The following is a 16,405-nucleotide window of genomic DNA, read 5'->3' as shown; positions in this document are numbered from 1 at the left end:
AATGAAATGATAAACATTTGATTCAATTACTTGTATCAGGAATAACATCTTCCAAAAAGCTTCTATGCGCATAACGCACAAGACGATTATCGACCAGAATCTATTGCGCTCTCGCTCACACGTTCTCCAGCTTAGCACGTTTGACGTTAAACAGCTGACGTGATGTTTTCTGCAATCGTCTGCCGTTGCGGCGTTGTCAAAGGTGTCGAACATGTGATAGAAAACACTGAAGAATATAATTAAATTTTTAGTTTATGAAACATACCCTTGAATTATTTACGCTGCATCTATAAAAAGATGCAATTAACGAGTTGATTTTACAAATTTACGAACTAATTTACTTCTTGTTTTGAATGACAAAACTCACACCAGGAGTGATCAACATTTTCAAAAGTATAACTCTATCAAAGACATAATCTCGTCTCGTAAAGTATCTTTTCTTTTTGGTAAAGGTGTAAAGTTCCCTTTTTAATTCATCAGCTGACTGGGGATAAATCTACATACCAACGACGATCAGTTCTTTATAAACAAATTCCATGCTAACAAACTCATATGTCAAAAGTGGCGTTTCGATTATCCGTGGCATTTTGCATTTTCGGAATGAAGTACTTCTGTATTTGTTGGATGACGTTTTTGCCACATAAATAACCCATCGTATTCACCGTCACCGTTAAGAAGTTGCGCTAAGCCAAACACGTACCAGTGGTCCGTACTGCCCTTGCCGTGTAGTGAGTGTTAAAACTTAAGCAAAGGCAAAAAGATGAAGGAACCGGACGCGGATGGGAGTGTCCCTACCGATAGGCCCCAGGAGATGTCGATGGCAACACGGGAAGTGCAAACGCAGCAGACGGAGATAGCGGCTTCGATCGTAAGCGTCATCGACTACGGTGGATGAAACCCTTCGCAAACTACCTTGACGTGGACCGTACTTTATACTCTTTACCTTGCTTGTAGGTACGCTCCAGTTTGGCAGAGATAGAAACGCAAGCGTCCGCTATGTTGAACCATCTCGAGTACGTGAGGGGCGGGCAAAAGCAAACGCAACCGCCACAGCAACCGAGCAGGGATTCATCCGAAGAATCACCCACTGAATCGTACGGACTCAATCCGACGAAGAAACCACATACGGAGGTGCTTGCCTCGCTGGAACAGCTGCTCACGAGCTTGCTTGCGGAGGAGGATGGTAGTGTGGAGCAGCAAGAATTTGTGCTGCCTCCGCTGGACGAAGCATCCCATCTAGCGATTCTACAGCACTCGACAGCCGCCTATCTTAGTGCGCTCGAACGACACCAGCTGGCACGGGTTGTATCCCGACTGGCAACCGATACGGTTAGATGGCTCGGTGGGTTGTTTAAATTCACCGAATGTCACGCAAACTACTGTCGGGATGATGCCGAATGCACACTGCAAGCAATCCGGCTAGCGCTCGTCCACCAGCAGGGTGAGGCACGTGCCGAAGCGCGACCATCCGGACCACCGTCCGCCCACACTATCTATCTGTCCGAACTGAGCCAGCTCTTCACGGTGCAGCACGCCTGCCGGTACCTCGGATTGCCCCTTTCGTGTATTCGCATCGTTCCCTGTCAGCGAGCGGAAGACGCACAGGATGGATGCGGTGGGCGGATGGATTTGCAGCAGCTAAACAACATGCTGACGATGGATGAAGCGGCCGGACGGCAACCGCTGTTGCTGCTGGCTACCATCGGCAATCCGCTCACCGGTGTGTCGGACGATTTGCTAGCGCTAAGCTCAATTTGTACCTCACAGCGCATCTGGCTACACTGCCAAGGGCTTGGGCTGGCTGGACTTGCACTCGCTTCCACCTGGTTAGACAAGGTACGCACAGGTCGATGCAGGTCACCGTCGTATATAAACTCATGCGCTTGTATGCCCTTCCACCGCTTTCATTTTAGTCCAAACGATTGCTTAGCTCAATGACGCTCAGCTTGAACAGTTGGCTCGGTCTGACCGGTGTTCCATCCGTGCTGGTGCACAAAGCGCGTGCGTCCACCGTTAAACCAAGCACCGTATTCGACAGTGATCCGATCCTATCTAACCGTGTGTCCTGCCTGAGTGTTTGGTCCGTACTGCAGGCACTCGGGGCGGACGTCGTGATAGAACGCATCTTTTTCGCATTCGAATCCTGTCAGGCACTCGGCAAGATATTGCTGCAATTCGAAGGCATTAATGTACTGGTATGTGCGAGTGCAATACATTGAGGTGCTTCAAAGCTTTGGTTATTTTTCATCGCATATTATCTCTTTTACACACACAGAGCAAGGTAGCGATTCACGACTCTAGCGAACAGTATCGTCATGATCTTGAAAATTCTGCTAATTTCGACGTAAGTTAACAATATATGTAGCTTATTTGATGCGACAACCAGCAATTACTAAATCATGTGAATGTTTATCATTCATTCGCTCACAGATGCTTTTCGAGCAAAGCATACCGGTGCTACTGTTTCAGTTTGATGGTCATACGGACAGGCGTAATCGAACGGAATCGGATACGGAGCAGACAACAGCAAAAGCGATAGAAACAATGTCAGCAACACCGTCGCCAGATGCAGAACCGAAACCAGTAACGCAGAACGTTGAGAAAACTTCCTCCAACGCCCAGTACTACGATCGCCTTAACAGCTGGCTCGGGCAGATCCTGTTGCGTGACTGCGGCCAGCTAAGTCTGGAGATGATTGAACACGAACAGCACGGTATCTGCATCCGGTACTGTCCGTTTGTGCCCGGGTACAGTGAGCAAGTGCCACGGCTAACGTCCGACATACTTGCCACGTTTGCCGGCTGTATCGAAACGCAGATCGAAATATTACACTCGACGATCCGGCACCGGGCACGGTTCCAGCGGCTGGTCGCCGAGAGTGGTGTTTTGCGGCTGATCGAGCTGCACGATTGGGCCGGTCTCGGTGGTGTGTACTATGTGCCGGAAGGTTGGGAAACGCTGCTCACCGACCAGGCAAAGGGTGAGCTGAACAAGCTCAATACGGCGCTGGTTGAGGCGCTGCAGGCAACCGATAGTGCATTTTCCCACGCCGAAAGTAGCGATGGGTTGATCTGTGTTAGGTTAGGTGTACTTTTTATCGATAAAAGCCCAAAGTACGCATTATGAAACATTTTCCATTAATTCATTCAGATTCGGCATGGTAACGAGCGAAACGGATGTGGAGGAGCTGCTGGAACTGGTGGTGCATACCGCACGCGTTGTGCAGGAAAATTCCAAAATCCTTGACACGATGTCGGAAATACTAAAGAAAGGCATCGAGGCGGCCACGATCGATCTACAACGAGAGGCGGAGGAAAAGCTATGGCAGGAAGGTATATTGCGGCAGGTGCCGCTGGTCGGGCGTGTCGTTAACTGGTGGTCACCGCCAGCGAAGGAAACTGGCATGAAGGGTCGTAGCCTTAACCTTACGCAGGGTGTCGTTGAGAGTACGGAAAACATTTACAAGTGAGTTTAAAACGAATGAGAAGTGACAAGTGAGAAGAGTGAGAATTGGTTTTTATTCACTAAGTGCCCGCTCGAGTCCGAGATCAAAGTGCGCATAAAAATGATTTCAATTTTATTCAGGTATCACATGCAGATGACGCCGAAAACGTCCCATCAGCTGCCCGGCAACAAAGGTCCACCGGCACCGCTCGTGCAGAAAGCAATCAATGCCGATCCGGATGAACGATCCGTTCAACATTCGCGCAATGCCAGCTCGAGCAGCGAATTGTCCGGTACCGGTTCGGCCGGTCGCACCATCATTCCCGTGCTACCGAAAGCAGCACCCCAGCAATCGCCAACACAACCGTCACACGCGTCTCCTCCGGCAGCAACGAAACCGGCAACGCCATCGAATGCAAACATGGCCGTTGCGGAGCCGCAGCTCACCTCGGCGCCGAACGATGGTGCTACAACCGAACCGTGAAAACGGTAAACACTGACCATTAACCACACAAACCAAGTGCGGATGGGAAATGGTCATGCTACAAAAACAAAAAAACAAACCATTTTACCCCGCACCGGGAGCTATCGAGTTCACGTTTACCAAAGCTTTTCGTTTGTTAAAGGTTTTAAGCTGTACAACCTGCCTGTTTTTTATTTTATTTTGGTTTCGTATTTTTGTGCTATAGAAGGACACTGCTCTGTTCTTTGCAAAAATCCCAAACCCCCTTTTCCCCCTCTATCCACGTCCCACCCCATGGAACACACCATTCCATTATAGATTGTAATTCTAAAACAAAGTGTATAGAATTGTGGACAGCGAACAAGCAGCAGTTCGTGCGTGCTCTGTTCGGGCACACGCGTCATCTTGTCTATCTTTTATGTTTTGGGTTTTGTTACAATTTAAACAATTACAACCGTGCTTACTAGTATTATTACATAGTTGTGTGCTCAAATTAGCACTCGCACAGAATGAAGCATTTGTGTGAAGGGTTTGATTGCGGAATAGGAAGAAAGGTGCAACTCGGTTCACGCACATTTCCGGTTCTTGAGTATTGTTGTTATCTTTGTTTACTTCATTGATTTTAGTTTTAATTTACGAAGTAAAAGACCTCACCTTATGGCCACACATAAAACGTGGTGTAGTAAAGAAAGCACCGGGGGCGTAGAGTATAGGGCAAACGAAACAACAAAACAAACACAATAGAATGCAAGCATCTGCTAATGATCATTTGGCGTTACGGCCTGCTTAATTATGTGTTTGGAAATTATGTACGAAATTGGTGGAACGACGTCAGCTTTATAAAAAAAAACGCTACTCTGTTCCTTTTCCGTACTAATTGTTATTCAAAAAACGAATTCTTACGAAAAAAGTTCGTAGTAACGATGTTTGGAACCAGGTTTAAAAAAACCCTTTCTAGCTGTTCCATTCCCTTTGAGGAGTAAACGAATTCAAACTTCTCCTTGTTTTGTTCGGAATATTTCCCATCGCTAGTGTTATTCGTATTATTTGCTAGATACACACAACACTTATATGATTATCGCACGGTGCATTGTAAGGATGTGCTCCCTTTATTTGTTTTATCGATTTATTTTATTAAATCCTTTCAACACATCCTAACCCCCCCCATTCCCTACACATAATTAAAGAAAAAGCCCCCCTCTATCCCACGATACAACGAGTTAAATATTTGCGGATGTTTCGGCAAAGAATACTATAAACCGCAATAATAGCAGCAATCAAAATTAAGCCCATTTAACAATTAAACTTATATGCGATGACGCACATACAAATATACGATTTTGTAGCAATAATACAAACATCTACACCAAACACATACAAACACACACAGACACACGAAAACGAATGTGTTGTTAAAAAAAAGAAACAAACATGCAAAGCAATATACGGAGATATAGAAAGTTACATACACAGATATACAGCATGCATTTTAGAAGCCATTTTGTTTTTAAACACAGTAAAACAAAAACATGATAATAGTTGTTATTGATAACGATAGCGATGAAATTCTATGTTACCTCTTTCTCTCTCTCTATCTCTCTCTCTCTCCCTCTATTTCTCTCTCTCTCTATCTCTCGATCTCCTTCGATGTTCGATTTTTGTTTTTGTCCTGCAACGCACTTGTTTGTTATCATGTATTTGTAAATAAGCGAATAAAAACGTGATAAAACCTTTTTTGCAAGCGTCCGTACTGATGTCGTTCGAAACTTAAGCCGGTGACTTAAGCCCGCGTAGAAGCGACAAACCCCATCCAGAGTCTTGGTGTTGACGTTGAGTTTAGTTTCCATTGTTTATTGAAATCATTATCGCTTTTTTCCCATTGGCTAGGTTTCCATTTCAATCCCACTGTTTAAACATTTGTTTGCTGTTTCCTGGCTGGTTGTTTCAGTTTTGTTTGCATCATTTTATCTGTTCATCTTTTTTCCTCTTCTCTTCACCTTTTTTTCCGCCCTCGCATCGGTTGTTCGTATAATTAACATTGTTTATTGACTTTGCCGGGCAGAATCTTTGTGGCATTTGGTTTCCGTTTTTTTCGATGTAGGGTTTACTGTTCCAGTTTTCATTTCATGGTTTTTGTTGTGTTTGTTTTTATTTTCTTAACCTTTTTTTACGAATCTTCCCATATGCTGTTTGCTCCTGATCGGAGCCACCCCTTTTCCTGCTGCCAATCATTCGCTCTATTGTTCTACATCTCTGCATCTAAGGGCAATTTATGCCTTTTTTTTATTTCTCACAATCGTTTGCGTACGTGTATGGGGCGCATAGTTGCATTTTTTTTTGTTCTATTCCTTTCTTGTGGTTGGGGTTTTGTGAAGAGTACATGTTCCCAGCATTACTAACCGGGGGGGTTTTTTAACACCTACCAAAAAAAAAAGATTACGGTTTTACTTCATTCGTTTAACATGCGTGTTTGAAGGATTAGTATTTTTCGCACTCACGCTCGAGCGTTACGTTAATTTATTCTATCCGCTGTGATCGGTCACGTTTCACGATCGCGCGCGAAGGATTTGTTTTCTTTCCTTTTTTGGGTACACTGCATTTCTAGCTTGATGTGTTTATTTATATATAGTTTATATTTATATACGGTATTTTATATCTATGTATATTAAAGGATGAAAAATGCTGATTTTTACTGTTTTTTTGCTCGCCTCTTTCTCTCTCTCTCTCTCTCTCTCGCTCGCTTACCAACAAGTCTTTTCAGCTGTAGAAGAATTTCGCAGTGACGAAGAAGAGGGAATATGTTCCAAACCCCCTATTCTTCAATACGTGCTTTATTGTTTGGTTGTTGTGTCAAATGATTAATGTCCAACGCGATTCCATCTACGCCGATTGCGTTGGCTCACACTTATCGTTCGATTCCATTGCCGACAACGTCGCACTTGCGCATTTAATTCTTATTTTACAAACTTGCCTTCTTTGCGCAAAACTACAAGTACAAGTACAATATGACAAACAGAGATAACGCATTATGAAATATTTCGCAAACGAGACACGATGTAATACAGCACAGAGAGGTGTATAAGGTTTGTTTGCTGACGCAAATTTTTTGGAATTTTAATTATTTACTTTACGTTGGTTTTTTTTTGGTTGCTTTTGGCGTTTTTTTGGGTTAGAAATTCTCACGTAAAAAGCCGGTGTTTGTTTTACTTTCGCGTACATGACATCGTTTTTGTTTTTTTTTTTGTAACATGGCGGATGTAGCGTCTCATACACAGAGAGAGCGGCATCCTTTTCCGGGGGGGTATCGAGTACCGGCGTCGAGAAGGAAACAGCTTACACATAACCAGGAATAGTAGCCTGGCATCACAAATATACTTTCAAATGGTGTAGAATACTACCACTAAACAAAGAAAAAACTGGAGAAAAAAAGGGAAAATAGACATTACACACAAAAAAAATCAACTAAAAACCTTTCATCTGTCCAAGCTGTCCGCGATTTACTGTGATTAGCGATTGTTTTATTGTTTCGGTTACTGTCTTACTGTTACTGCCATGTATTTGAATGTATTCCCTGCCATCTCGTACCCTTTTTTTTTGCTACTCAAATATCTTGTCGCCTGTATAGGTCATAATGTAGTGCAAACGTTCCGCCATCTTTAAAGTCAGCCATCTTTTAGCCAGAGGTGGATGAAAGTAGATGCGCGTGCGTTGATGTGTTTTGTGGGTGTAAAATATGCACTAGTGCAATGTGTTTCGAGATGAAGATGTTGCATTTCGCTTTTGGTGTGATTTTTGTGTGTACATGATGCTGAACACGCCTGTTCAGCGTCAGTGTTTCTTCTCCTGCTTGCGCCCAATTATGCACACAGTGGTCGATGTTGAGCAATTAAAGTTTCCATTACTTGTTCGTTAATCAGCCTTGTTTTGCCTATTGGTATTTTCGTTTAAAAGTACATGTTTGTTTACTGTTTGTTTTTTTAGTTTTCTACGGCCAGCACTTCGTTGGTCGTGTTTCTTCTTCTTCTGTTCACCATATTAGCGACCAAATCCGTCGACGTACCTCTGGTTCGTTATTGTTTTGCCAGTGTACTTAGTAACAATATTACCGTAGGTGAGAAACACAACTCAAATCGAAAGAAAAAGGAAAGAGGTAATTAAGTACGGTTTTAGACGCGGCACACCGTTGCAAATGGTGCGTCCGCCATCTTTGCCGCCATTGTCACACAGCATTCGTCGCACGTGCGCGTGCATGCTGTGCATTTAGTGTTTTGTTTTCTTTTTTTTCTCCTTCGAAAACTCGAGGTAACCATCACCTGATTAGTGTTTTTTGTTCATGTATACAAGTGCGTCGATTGTTTTTTTTTCGTGTATTCGAGTTCGAGGTGTTGTTGGTAATAGTACTAGTAGTAGTAGCACACGCGCAGTGATTCGTTTTGTGTAAATTGAAATACTTCTGTTCGGTATACAGCATTTGCTGATACTGTCAATAATAATAATAATAGACGCGTTTGCAATTAGGCTACGGAGTTTAGCTCAAATCACACCAACATGTTCCACAAATGCTTCCAATGATTGTAAAAATCGTGTATTGCCTACATTTAGGCGCTGTTCGTGCTCTTCCAGGTAAAGGAACATCCACTATAACCTATCCTTCCGCATAATGACGCTCAGCTGTCACGGATGTAAGCGCACGTAGCGTGTTTATTTGGAGCCTATCTATCCTTCGGCCCCACCGGTAACTACCGCACTTCACTTCAAAGCGACACTTGCAACGAACAAACCCTTTTCACTTCACAAAGCGAAACAAACACAATATGCCAGATCACAAGACGTTTCTACTAGGAAAAAAACAACAAAACATAGCAGGGATTAAAAAACTCCCGAAACGAAAGCCACTACTACCACTATCGGTTTTCGTTTATACTTCTAGTATGCTTGTATATCTCTATAAAACTATCCATAGTTCGTCGTGACGATTTCTGCAGTTGATGCGTTCCGCACGCTAGAGAGTTCATCCCCAAAGGGTCACCGGTAAAATTGGCTGTCCGTTGTGCTGTCTGATCTGCTAGTGTAGTGGAATTTTGTAATTTAATACACGCGCAATCGATGGTTTTTTCGATTTTCTCACACGTTTGTTCGTACAATTCTTACTTGGCATTACAATTCCATAATGTTGATAGTTTTTGTATCCAATTCCTGTTTCCTCCTGCTCTAGTACACAGAGAGAGAGTAGTCCGCTTGTATGTGTGTTTTGCGTGTATTATCTTCTCCCAAATTCTAATCCTGAAAACGGGGGGAGGGGGGAAGGGAAGGGATAGCCTAGTAGTTTACGGTATTTACGATAAGTATTTTTACGTTTTTTTGCGCATTGCTACATGATTTTGACTATTTGGTTTTGTCTTGTTTTACTTCTATCTGCGTGTCACATGAAGGAGAATACAGTTCCGAAGCAGTTCCCCTACTGCTGGCAGCCATGTTGAAACTAATCACTCTGTTAATCACTGATCTAACAAACTAAAGAGTGTTTTGTCATGCTGGTTGCATACATTTTGGCGTAATTTGCACCAACACTTAAGAATACTTCGTTTCTTAATTACTTTGTTATTTTAAACCGAGATACAGGGAAAAGAAACCAAATTCGTCGCTTGGTTTTGGTTGCTTCGAGTGTTTCGAGGCAAAATAAACTCAATAAAACATTTTAAAAAAAACAACTAACCTAATTTATAGTTACAATTAAAACATAAAACGGCCTGTAATCACTTCATGACTCACAAACATGGCTGCCTGTACCTCGCTTGATTGTGCATTTAACCTCAATTAATGTCCTCTGTACAACGAAACCACGATCTAAAAGCGATCGAAGTTTGCAAGCTTTTCTCGTACTTGTGCTCTTCCTTTTTTTTTGTTTTGTTGCGCAACCTTCTCTTACACGTTTTATTCTTCGCTATCGGCCACATTTTCCAATGCTTTTGTTTTTCTTTTTATGTTTTTTGTTTTGCACTAGGTAGAACCTAATTGTAAGAATTGTTTTTAATCTTAGCATTTTCTTATCTGCACTAATAACCTTACAATTTTCCTACAGCGCTAGTTGTATATTTACGATTAGCAAATTTGTCGGTTCCGTCCGCGTCGTACCGTCTTCATGTCTTATTGTGTTCGTTACGTTCGTATGCTGCCTGTAACAATAGTTATGTCTTGTTATTCTTTTGTTAATTGTTTTCACCCCTCCACAAAATTGCACCAGCCCGCATTGAAGCGCAATTGTGAATAAGTGAAAAAGAAACAAATCAACAACCTACTAAAGACCAAAATGTTCCATCCGTTGCATTTTTTTTTGCAATTCGATCCCGCTCGAATCGAAATTGTGTTAGTACCCGTCCATTTACAGCTTTACAGCTCTGTCACCGCGTAGAAACTGTTTTCGTCGTGACCATGTGCAGCGGTGGCCGCTTTATCCGGTATGGTGGTGTCACCGTTCTGTATGCTATCACCCATAGCACCACTGTTCTGCTGGCTGATGCCATTACCATTGCTTTCCATCGCTGATGAGCGTAGTTCTTCGCTGGTTGGTGGCGGTGGCAACCGAAGCCCCTGGTCGTCCGGGTGACTCTGCTGCTGTTGCAGCAGTTCCAGCGGTGGAGGGGGCAGAGGTAAGGATTGGATCTGGGAGGTGGTCAGTCCGGCCGTACCGTACCCGGACGAGGAACCGCCGGACGAACCGGATGAGCTGCCGGCCGTTACCGGTGGTGGTGGTGGTGGCGGTGGTGGCAACTGTGAGGCTAGATCGGCCGGTGTTACGACCCCAGCACCATTAGCACCGTTACTTAGCGACTGCTGCTGATGTTGGTGCTGCTGCTGCTGCTTGCCGTTCAGATTGTTCGGTTCAATCTTCGGCACCGGTATTGGTTTGAGTGTCGCAAACTTACTACCATTCGGATGATCCGTCAGCAGCTTCCGCTTCACGTAGATGTCGTCCTTGCTCGTGGTGTTACCATTGCTGGCACTCTTCGGTATATCCGGCAGTGGACAGTTTATGATCGACGGCAACGGTTTGCTGTTAAAGCCGGGCGTCGAGCTGAAGGTGGTGGTGTTCGGATTCTTAGCACCACCATTCCCCTTATCCGGCATTCCCTCACCAAGCTTACCCGGTGCTGGATGAGGTTGCTGCTGCTGCTGCTGTTGCTGCTGATGATGCGTCTTACCGTTCGGATCATACTTTCCATATTTGGCAGTCGAGTAGATGTAGATCTGCTTGTCCGTACCGGCGGCGGCAGTATCGTTTGTGGTCGTATCGCTTCCTGCCACCGTGGACACGGGCTGTGGCAGTGCCTTCTGCGGATTGCGCAACGGTGGTAGGGGCGGTGGATTGTCATCACCGTACACCGGTGGTAGCGGATGGGCACCCGGTACACCGGCCGCACCGTGCAGCTTACGGTTGATGGTCATCGTCTGTGCGGGATGGACGTGGCCGGGTCCTACACCGGCGTGCTGCTGCTGGTGCAGGTGAAGATGATGGGCGGCGGCAGCTGCTGCCGTGGCGGGATCTAGCATCGCACGCTGTTGCTGCAGCTGCTGCATCTGCAGCTGTTGCTGCTGCTGCTGCTGTTGGTGGCTGTGCGTGTGATAGTGCTGCTGCTGCTGCTGATGTATGGCGGGCGGATGGAACTTTCTATCGTTACAGGCGGCGTAACTTCAGTAGAAGTCGTTAGCGTCGAGCGTCTTGCAGTGCTTACTGAGGGTGGCGTACTTGCCGTTGTTCGGACCGTGCAGATGCGTCGGGCTGCTGTGCGACGGCAGGCGCCCGAGCGTATGAGTACCACCAGCGCGCATCATCGCCTGATGGTGATGCATCATGTGCGCCTGGGCCTGAGCCTGGGCCTGCTGGGCCTGGGCATGCGCCTGCTGATGATGCATCTGTTGCTGAGCCTGCTGCACCTGACTCATGTCATGCTTCGCGTTACGCCCCGGATGCGCAATCGTGTGTGACCCACTGATAACGGGCGGACTGCACAACAATGGAACGAGAAAAGAAAAGATGGTAGAAAGGTTGAGGTGATGCCCGTTTTGCACACCACTTACCCCTTGGGATGATGTGGAAGTGTACGAGTGTTCATGTTTTGATGACTCTGTGGATGCAATTGGTGTGATACATATGACTGCTCCTCGACCTGCGCATAATCATTCCTGCAATGAACCCAACAAACCGGCCAATGTGTTTGCAATGTTTCCATGACGCTACTTCAAAAGAGATACTTCCCCCCGCTTCCCGCGCTTTCCCCTCATACTCTCCCTTACCTACCTCTTGCGTATGTAGATCCACGTGTGTGAATCGACCCAAACCATTATGGTGAGCAGGATGGCCGCCATAAAGCTGGCGATCAGCATCAACACCAAACCGAGCAATCCACACTCGCACAGTCCACGAGTCGCTACGAGGTAGCTGTAGTGTACGGCCCGGCAGTCAACCAGTGCTGTCAAACCCGTCAATAGCCGCTCGCACAGTTTAATGTCCGCATTTACCGACCCTAGCTTCGGTGCTAGGCCTGCGTTCTTGAAGAGCACTGGCGAAATTCTACAACGTGGAGCAAAATACAATTAAACTACGATACCTGGACAAGGAAGAATAGCAGTTTGACTTACTTCGATACGATACTCATCGCGTTCCGCGCATTATTGATCGCATTTTGTGACTCTCGCAGGCGCTGTGTGAATGGGTTCGAGCGGGATATGTCACACTGCGTGTAGTAGAGCAGTATGTCGGCCGGCAGCTCATGCGGCGCTTGGTGCACGAGGAAATCGGCGGGATCGTTGCACAGGTCACCGACGGCAACCGAGGTCGATAGGTAGAGACCGGACATAAGCCACGAACCGGTTACCGCCAGCAAACCGCACACGCTGAACAGTATGAGAGCGCACCGAGAGTGACGCGCAACACCGACCAGCAGTACCGCACACAGCACGAGCAGCAGTGCCAATATGGCGACCGTTCCCGGCCAACGGATCAGCTCCCACTGATCGCCTTTCTGCGAACGCATCAAAGCACACTCACACGTATGTTAATCAAAGGGAAGTTGGAAAGACAGAAAACAAAAGCCACTACTTACCGTTAGGAAGTCGGTTATGGTCAAACCGACAAGTGGGCGCCGTATGTCGTTCGCTGCATTCTTCGCAATTGTGATATTACCCTTAGCTGTGAGGAGTGCTTGCTGCAGCTGTGCCAGGGCTGTCTGATTGTTGGTCTTCTGGTCGAAAATGTCCTCCAGCTCGGTGAGCTGCTGCTGGATCTTCATCGTGAGCGTGTTCTCCAGGATGAACGTTTGGTTGCGTACGGATGAGACGACACCGTCCACCTTACGACCCGCCTGTAACACCTCGAGCAACCCGTTGTGTAGATCATCATTTCCGTAGAGCCCGAGACCGATCGCGGCACAGCACAGCACGGTTACGATCGAAAGCGTCACCTTCAGGCTGGTAATCGAGTGTGCGGGTCGTGGCTTTCTGTCACAGCAGCGCGTTAGCAGATAGAGCAGCAGCCCAAACAATGATACAATCAGCAGGGCGGCCGGTATCGAACCCAAGATACCGAGACTCTGTTGAAAAAAACAATACAAACAGATGTAAAGCTATGCATAAGAAGGAAGCAGAAAACTGGCACCTCGATATTCAGAGAAGATGTAATGAGCAACAAGCAAATATATTTCAATTATCAGAATTACTGCAGCTGCAGATCAATACAATACATGAAAGAAAAAAAAGGACACAACAACACAAAGAATGAAGGTGTTCCGAAAAGTCAAGTAGGCCAACAGTAGGCTATACAAACCAATCAATCACAATGACTGAACAGGGCACAAGCATTTTGTCATCGCCGTGAAAGCACCAACGCCCAATTGCAAATCCCCCGGGGTGCGGAACGGAAAGGATGGGTCTGATATCCCACCGGTGCCAAATGAGATCATTAGCAGCAAGCAATCCTTGGCATGTAACCCATATATTTTTTTTTTACGTATAGTTGTCACCTCCATCTCCACCTTTTTGCACACACCGGAAAATGGTGGAAAATACAAACGCAACTTAAAAAAATCGTCAATGATGCCATCGACGGGTTCTGTCTTTCTTCCGTTTCTTCCGCCAAGCCAATAGGCTTGATATGGTGTACGGATTGCAGAACTTCAGGCGCAAAGCAAGCAAAGCAAAAAGAGTACGCTCAAGAGTCGACATGAAGAAACTGCATGAAAGCATCAAGATAGGCATTATCATTGTTGCATACTCTTTCAAACATCACACAAACACACGCTTGCTCTCGCATTCTTACTACTTCTCTCGCTCTCTTGCCTAGTTTTTTTTGCGTCCTATTTTGAAAAGATAAGTTCAATGAAAGTTTAATCACCTCGAGATAGACGTCATTTGATGGGCGAAATGTGTTGTTGATGCGATGGAAGGTGATGTTGTAGTGTGGCAGGGCGTGCAGCAACTTCGCTATCAGCGGCACCCGGTATTGATCGTCGTCGTCGGTTGTCCCCGGGTAGCCCATGGTTGCAACCGTCGTCCCTAATGTGGACGAGAAGGATGCTGCGGCAAGGTAGGTGAGGATGCGTTACGCTATGCAACTTTCTTCTCGGTAACGCTAGTCACGCTTGGATACGCCCGTCAATGGCCGCCCGTGTGCCGGTTGAACGTGACGTTTGACGCTGGGCAGTGGATGTCCACGGCTGTCCCGCAGATTGAATGGTGAGGATGTTACTGATGGACGATACAGCTTCCACGCACTTGAGTACTAGTGCACTGTAGAATCGCTTTTCTCTTTGCTTCACACGATAGTCAGCAACAACGAATTGTTGAAAGCAATAGAACGGAGCACTAGAACAATGACCAGGACAGTGACTCACAGGAATAAGACACTTTATCAGTGCATCACCAACCGCACATACACACAGAGGTATCTCATTCGACACAAATCGTAGATACGATAGTTCGGGTAACTCTCTAGAATTCGTTGCCCATCAGGACGCTTTTCAGTATTGTTTGCCGTGCTACAGATGCGTCACATCCAGTTTTTGGTGAAGTTTTTGCAATACATTACCACTTATTCGGCAACCAATATACAATCCTCACTTCCTTTTCACCCACACCCGGTACCGTCGTACCGATAAGAAGTGGCACCCCTGCTGCGGAGCAGTTTAGGATTCCTCACCAATTTCTCTTCTTCGACCGTCACCGTTGCCAGATGATGGTTCCGTTTGGTCGGGCGGTTCTTTACCACCAGACCCGGACCCAACACGTCGTCCCACGTTGCCTCCTCCGTGGGAGGTCCTTCAGACACTTCTGTAATGCCCACTAGTCCACGAACCCTCGTCCAGACTGCAGATACTGCAGGCGGAAATGGTTTTTCGTACTAGCATTCGGTGTAATGCCACCCAACGTCACCAACACCCGTAGACTGCATCGTTTTGCCTCCGTGTAATATATACCCGTGGTTAAATCCCGTGGAACCACTAACCACTGCCCGTCATCATCACCATTGACGGGATGAATCAGCTCAGTTCTACGGCAATCGTATCATGTAAAGGGATGGTAATGGGCAAGAAAGGAAAAAACACTAAATCTGAAGCAAATTCTCCTTGCACACGCACGTAAAATTACACACATACAAACATACGCGCGCACACGCAACCCAGGCTCTTTGTTGTGCGCACCCGTGCGCGTCTGCTGTGTGACAGAAGTGAGAGTGCGTCCTTTTTTTATTCTTTCACTGAACACCCTTTTTCACGGAAAAGTGAACACTTCTCGTACCGTTTTGTACTTTTCCTTTCACATTTCCTGTGTTGTCCTTTATAGTATCTGTGAATAGGACTTTACTGCACATTACCCAACACTCCACTTCCCCAACATAGTACACACAGTCGCCGGGAAGGAACGAAGGGTCTACTAACTTCGAACACTGGGACACTTCGGACACCTACGCAAAACTGCACGATAAACACCGTTGCCCTAGTTTTTATTTTTGCGTTGCCTTCGCCGTTACTGATACCCGTTGTCGTCGCCTAACACCAGGGATCTACGCAGAACATTATGGAAGTGGCGATTCGCCGTAGGGAAATTGAAATATCCTCGCCAGAATTGCACGCAGTAAACTCTGGTGCCTGGTGCGAAAAACAGCTCACCGTAACGTGTTGGTGCGCTTTCATGCTCCGGTCACACCCTTGTTTTCTTTTTTCGTCATCCTCCGTCGGTGAACGCTGGCTTGGGCCTGGAAGTCTGGTCTTTGGTTGGTGCTGCCTGCCTGCCTTGCCAGGATAACTGTTTTGAGAGCCGAAGAGAGTCGCGTGTTGCGTACAAACAGGGAGAAGCAAGAAACGGAAAGAGAGACACATACAAAACAGTGAGAGAGAGAGTAAGGAAGAGCGTGACCAAGGGCTGATGATAACATGATAGGGTGCGATTTTTTTTGTCTCGCTCGGCAAAGGGAACTGTAGGGTAAGGACCTTTTATGCTCTA

At 46.1% G+C, this 16,405-nt stretch overlaps 2 protein-coding genes across 3 annotated transcripts; one reads left to right on the top strand and one right to left on the bottom strand.

The window, feature by feature from the left end:
- The first annotated feature begins 554 nt into the window (after window positions 1-554).
- On the top strand, window positions 555-5,641 carry LOC125761219 (pyridoxal-dependent decarboxylase domain-containing protein 1). Its single transcript, XM_049422151.1, has 7 exons — window positions 555-868; window positions 955-1,836; window positions 1,914-2,195; window positions 2,276-2,344; window positions 2,431-3,080; window positions 3,151-3,465; window positions 3,586-5,641. The coding sequence occupies exons 1-7, from the start codon at window positions 761-763 to the stop codon at window positions 3,926-3,928; spliced, it is 2,649 nt and encodes an 882-aa protein (XP_049278108.1). The 5' UTR covers window positions 555-760; the 3' UTR covers window positions 3,929-5,641.
- Window positions 5,642-11,591: 5,950 nt separating this feature from the next.
- Window positions 11,592-16,324, bottom strand: LOC125761272 (protein tweety). Of its 2 annotated transcripts, XM_049422257.1 has the most exons (6): window positions 14,298-16,322; window positions 13,012-13,497; window positions 12,548-12,930; window positions 12,207-12,479; window positions 11,987-12,091; window positions 11,592-11,912 (listed from the first exon to the last, which is right to left on the bottom strand). In XM_049422257.1, exons 1-6 carry the CDS (start codon window positions 14,439-14,441, stop codon window positions 11,600-11,602), a joined length of 1,704 nt encoding a protein of 567 aa, XP_049278214.1. In that variant the 5' UTR covers window positions 14,442-16,322; the 3' UTR covers window positions 11,592-11,599. The 2 variants fall into 2 exon arrangements, with proteins under 2 accessions (XP_049278214.1, XP_049278223.1); XM_049422266.1 differs by lacking the exon at window positions 11,987-12,091 and having other exon boundaries at window positions 14,298-16,324.
- Between the last annotated feature and the right edge of the window lie 81 nt (window positions 16,325-16,405).

This window comes from Anopheles funestus, chromosome X (assembly GCF_943734845.2).
Source record: "Anopheles funestus chromosome X, idAnoFuneDA-416_04, whole genome shotgun sequence".
Taxonomy (NCBI): Eukaryota; Metazoa; Arthropoda; class Insecta; order Diptera; family Culicidae; genus Anopheles; species Anopheles funestus.
The sequence above is the reverse complement of the archived record's forward strand: the minus strand, read 5'-3'. Positions and strand labels throughout refer to the sequence as shown.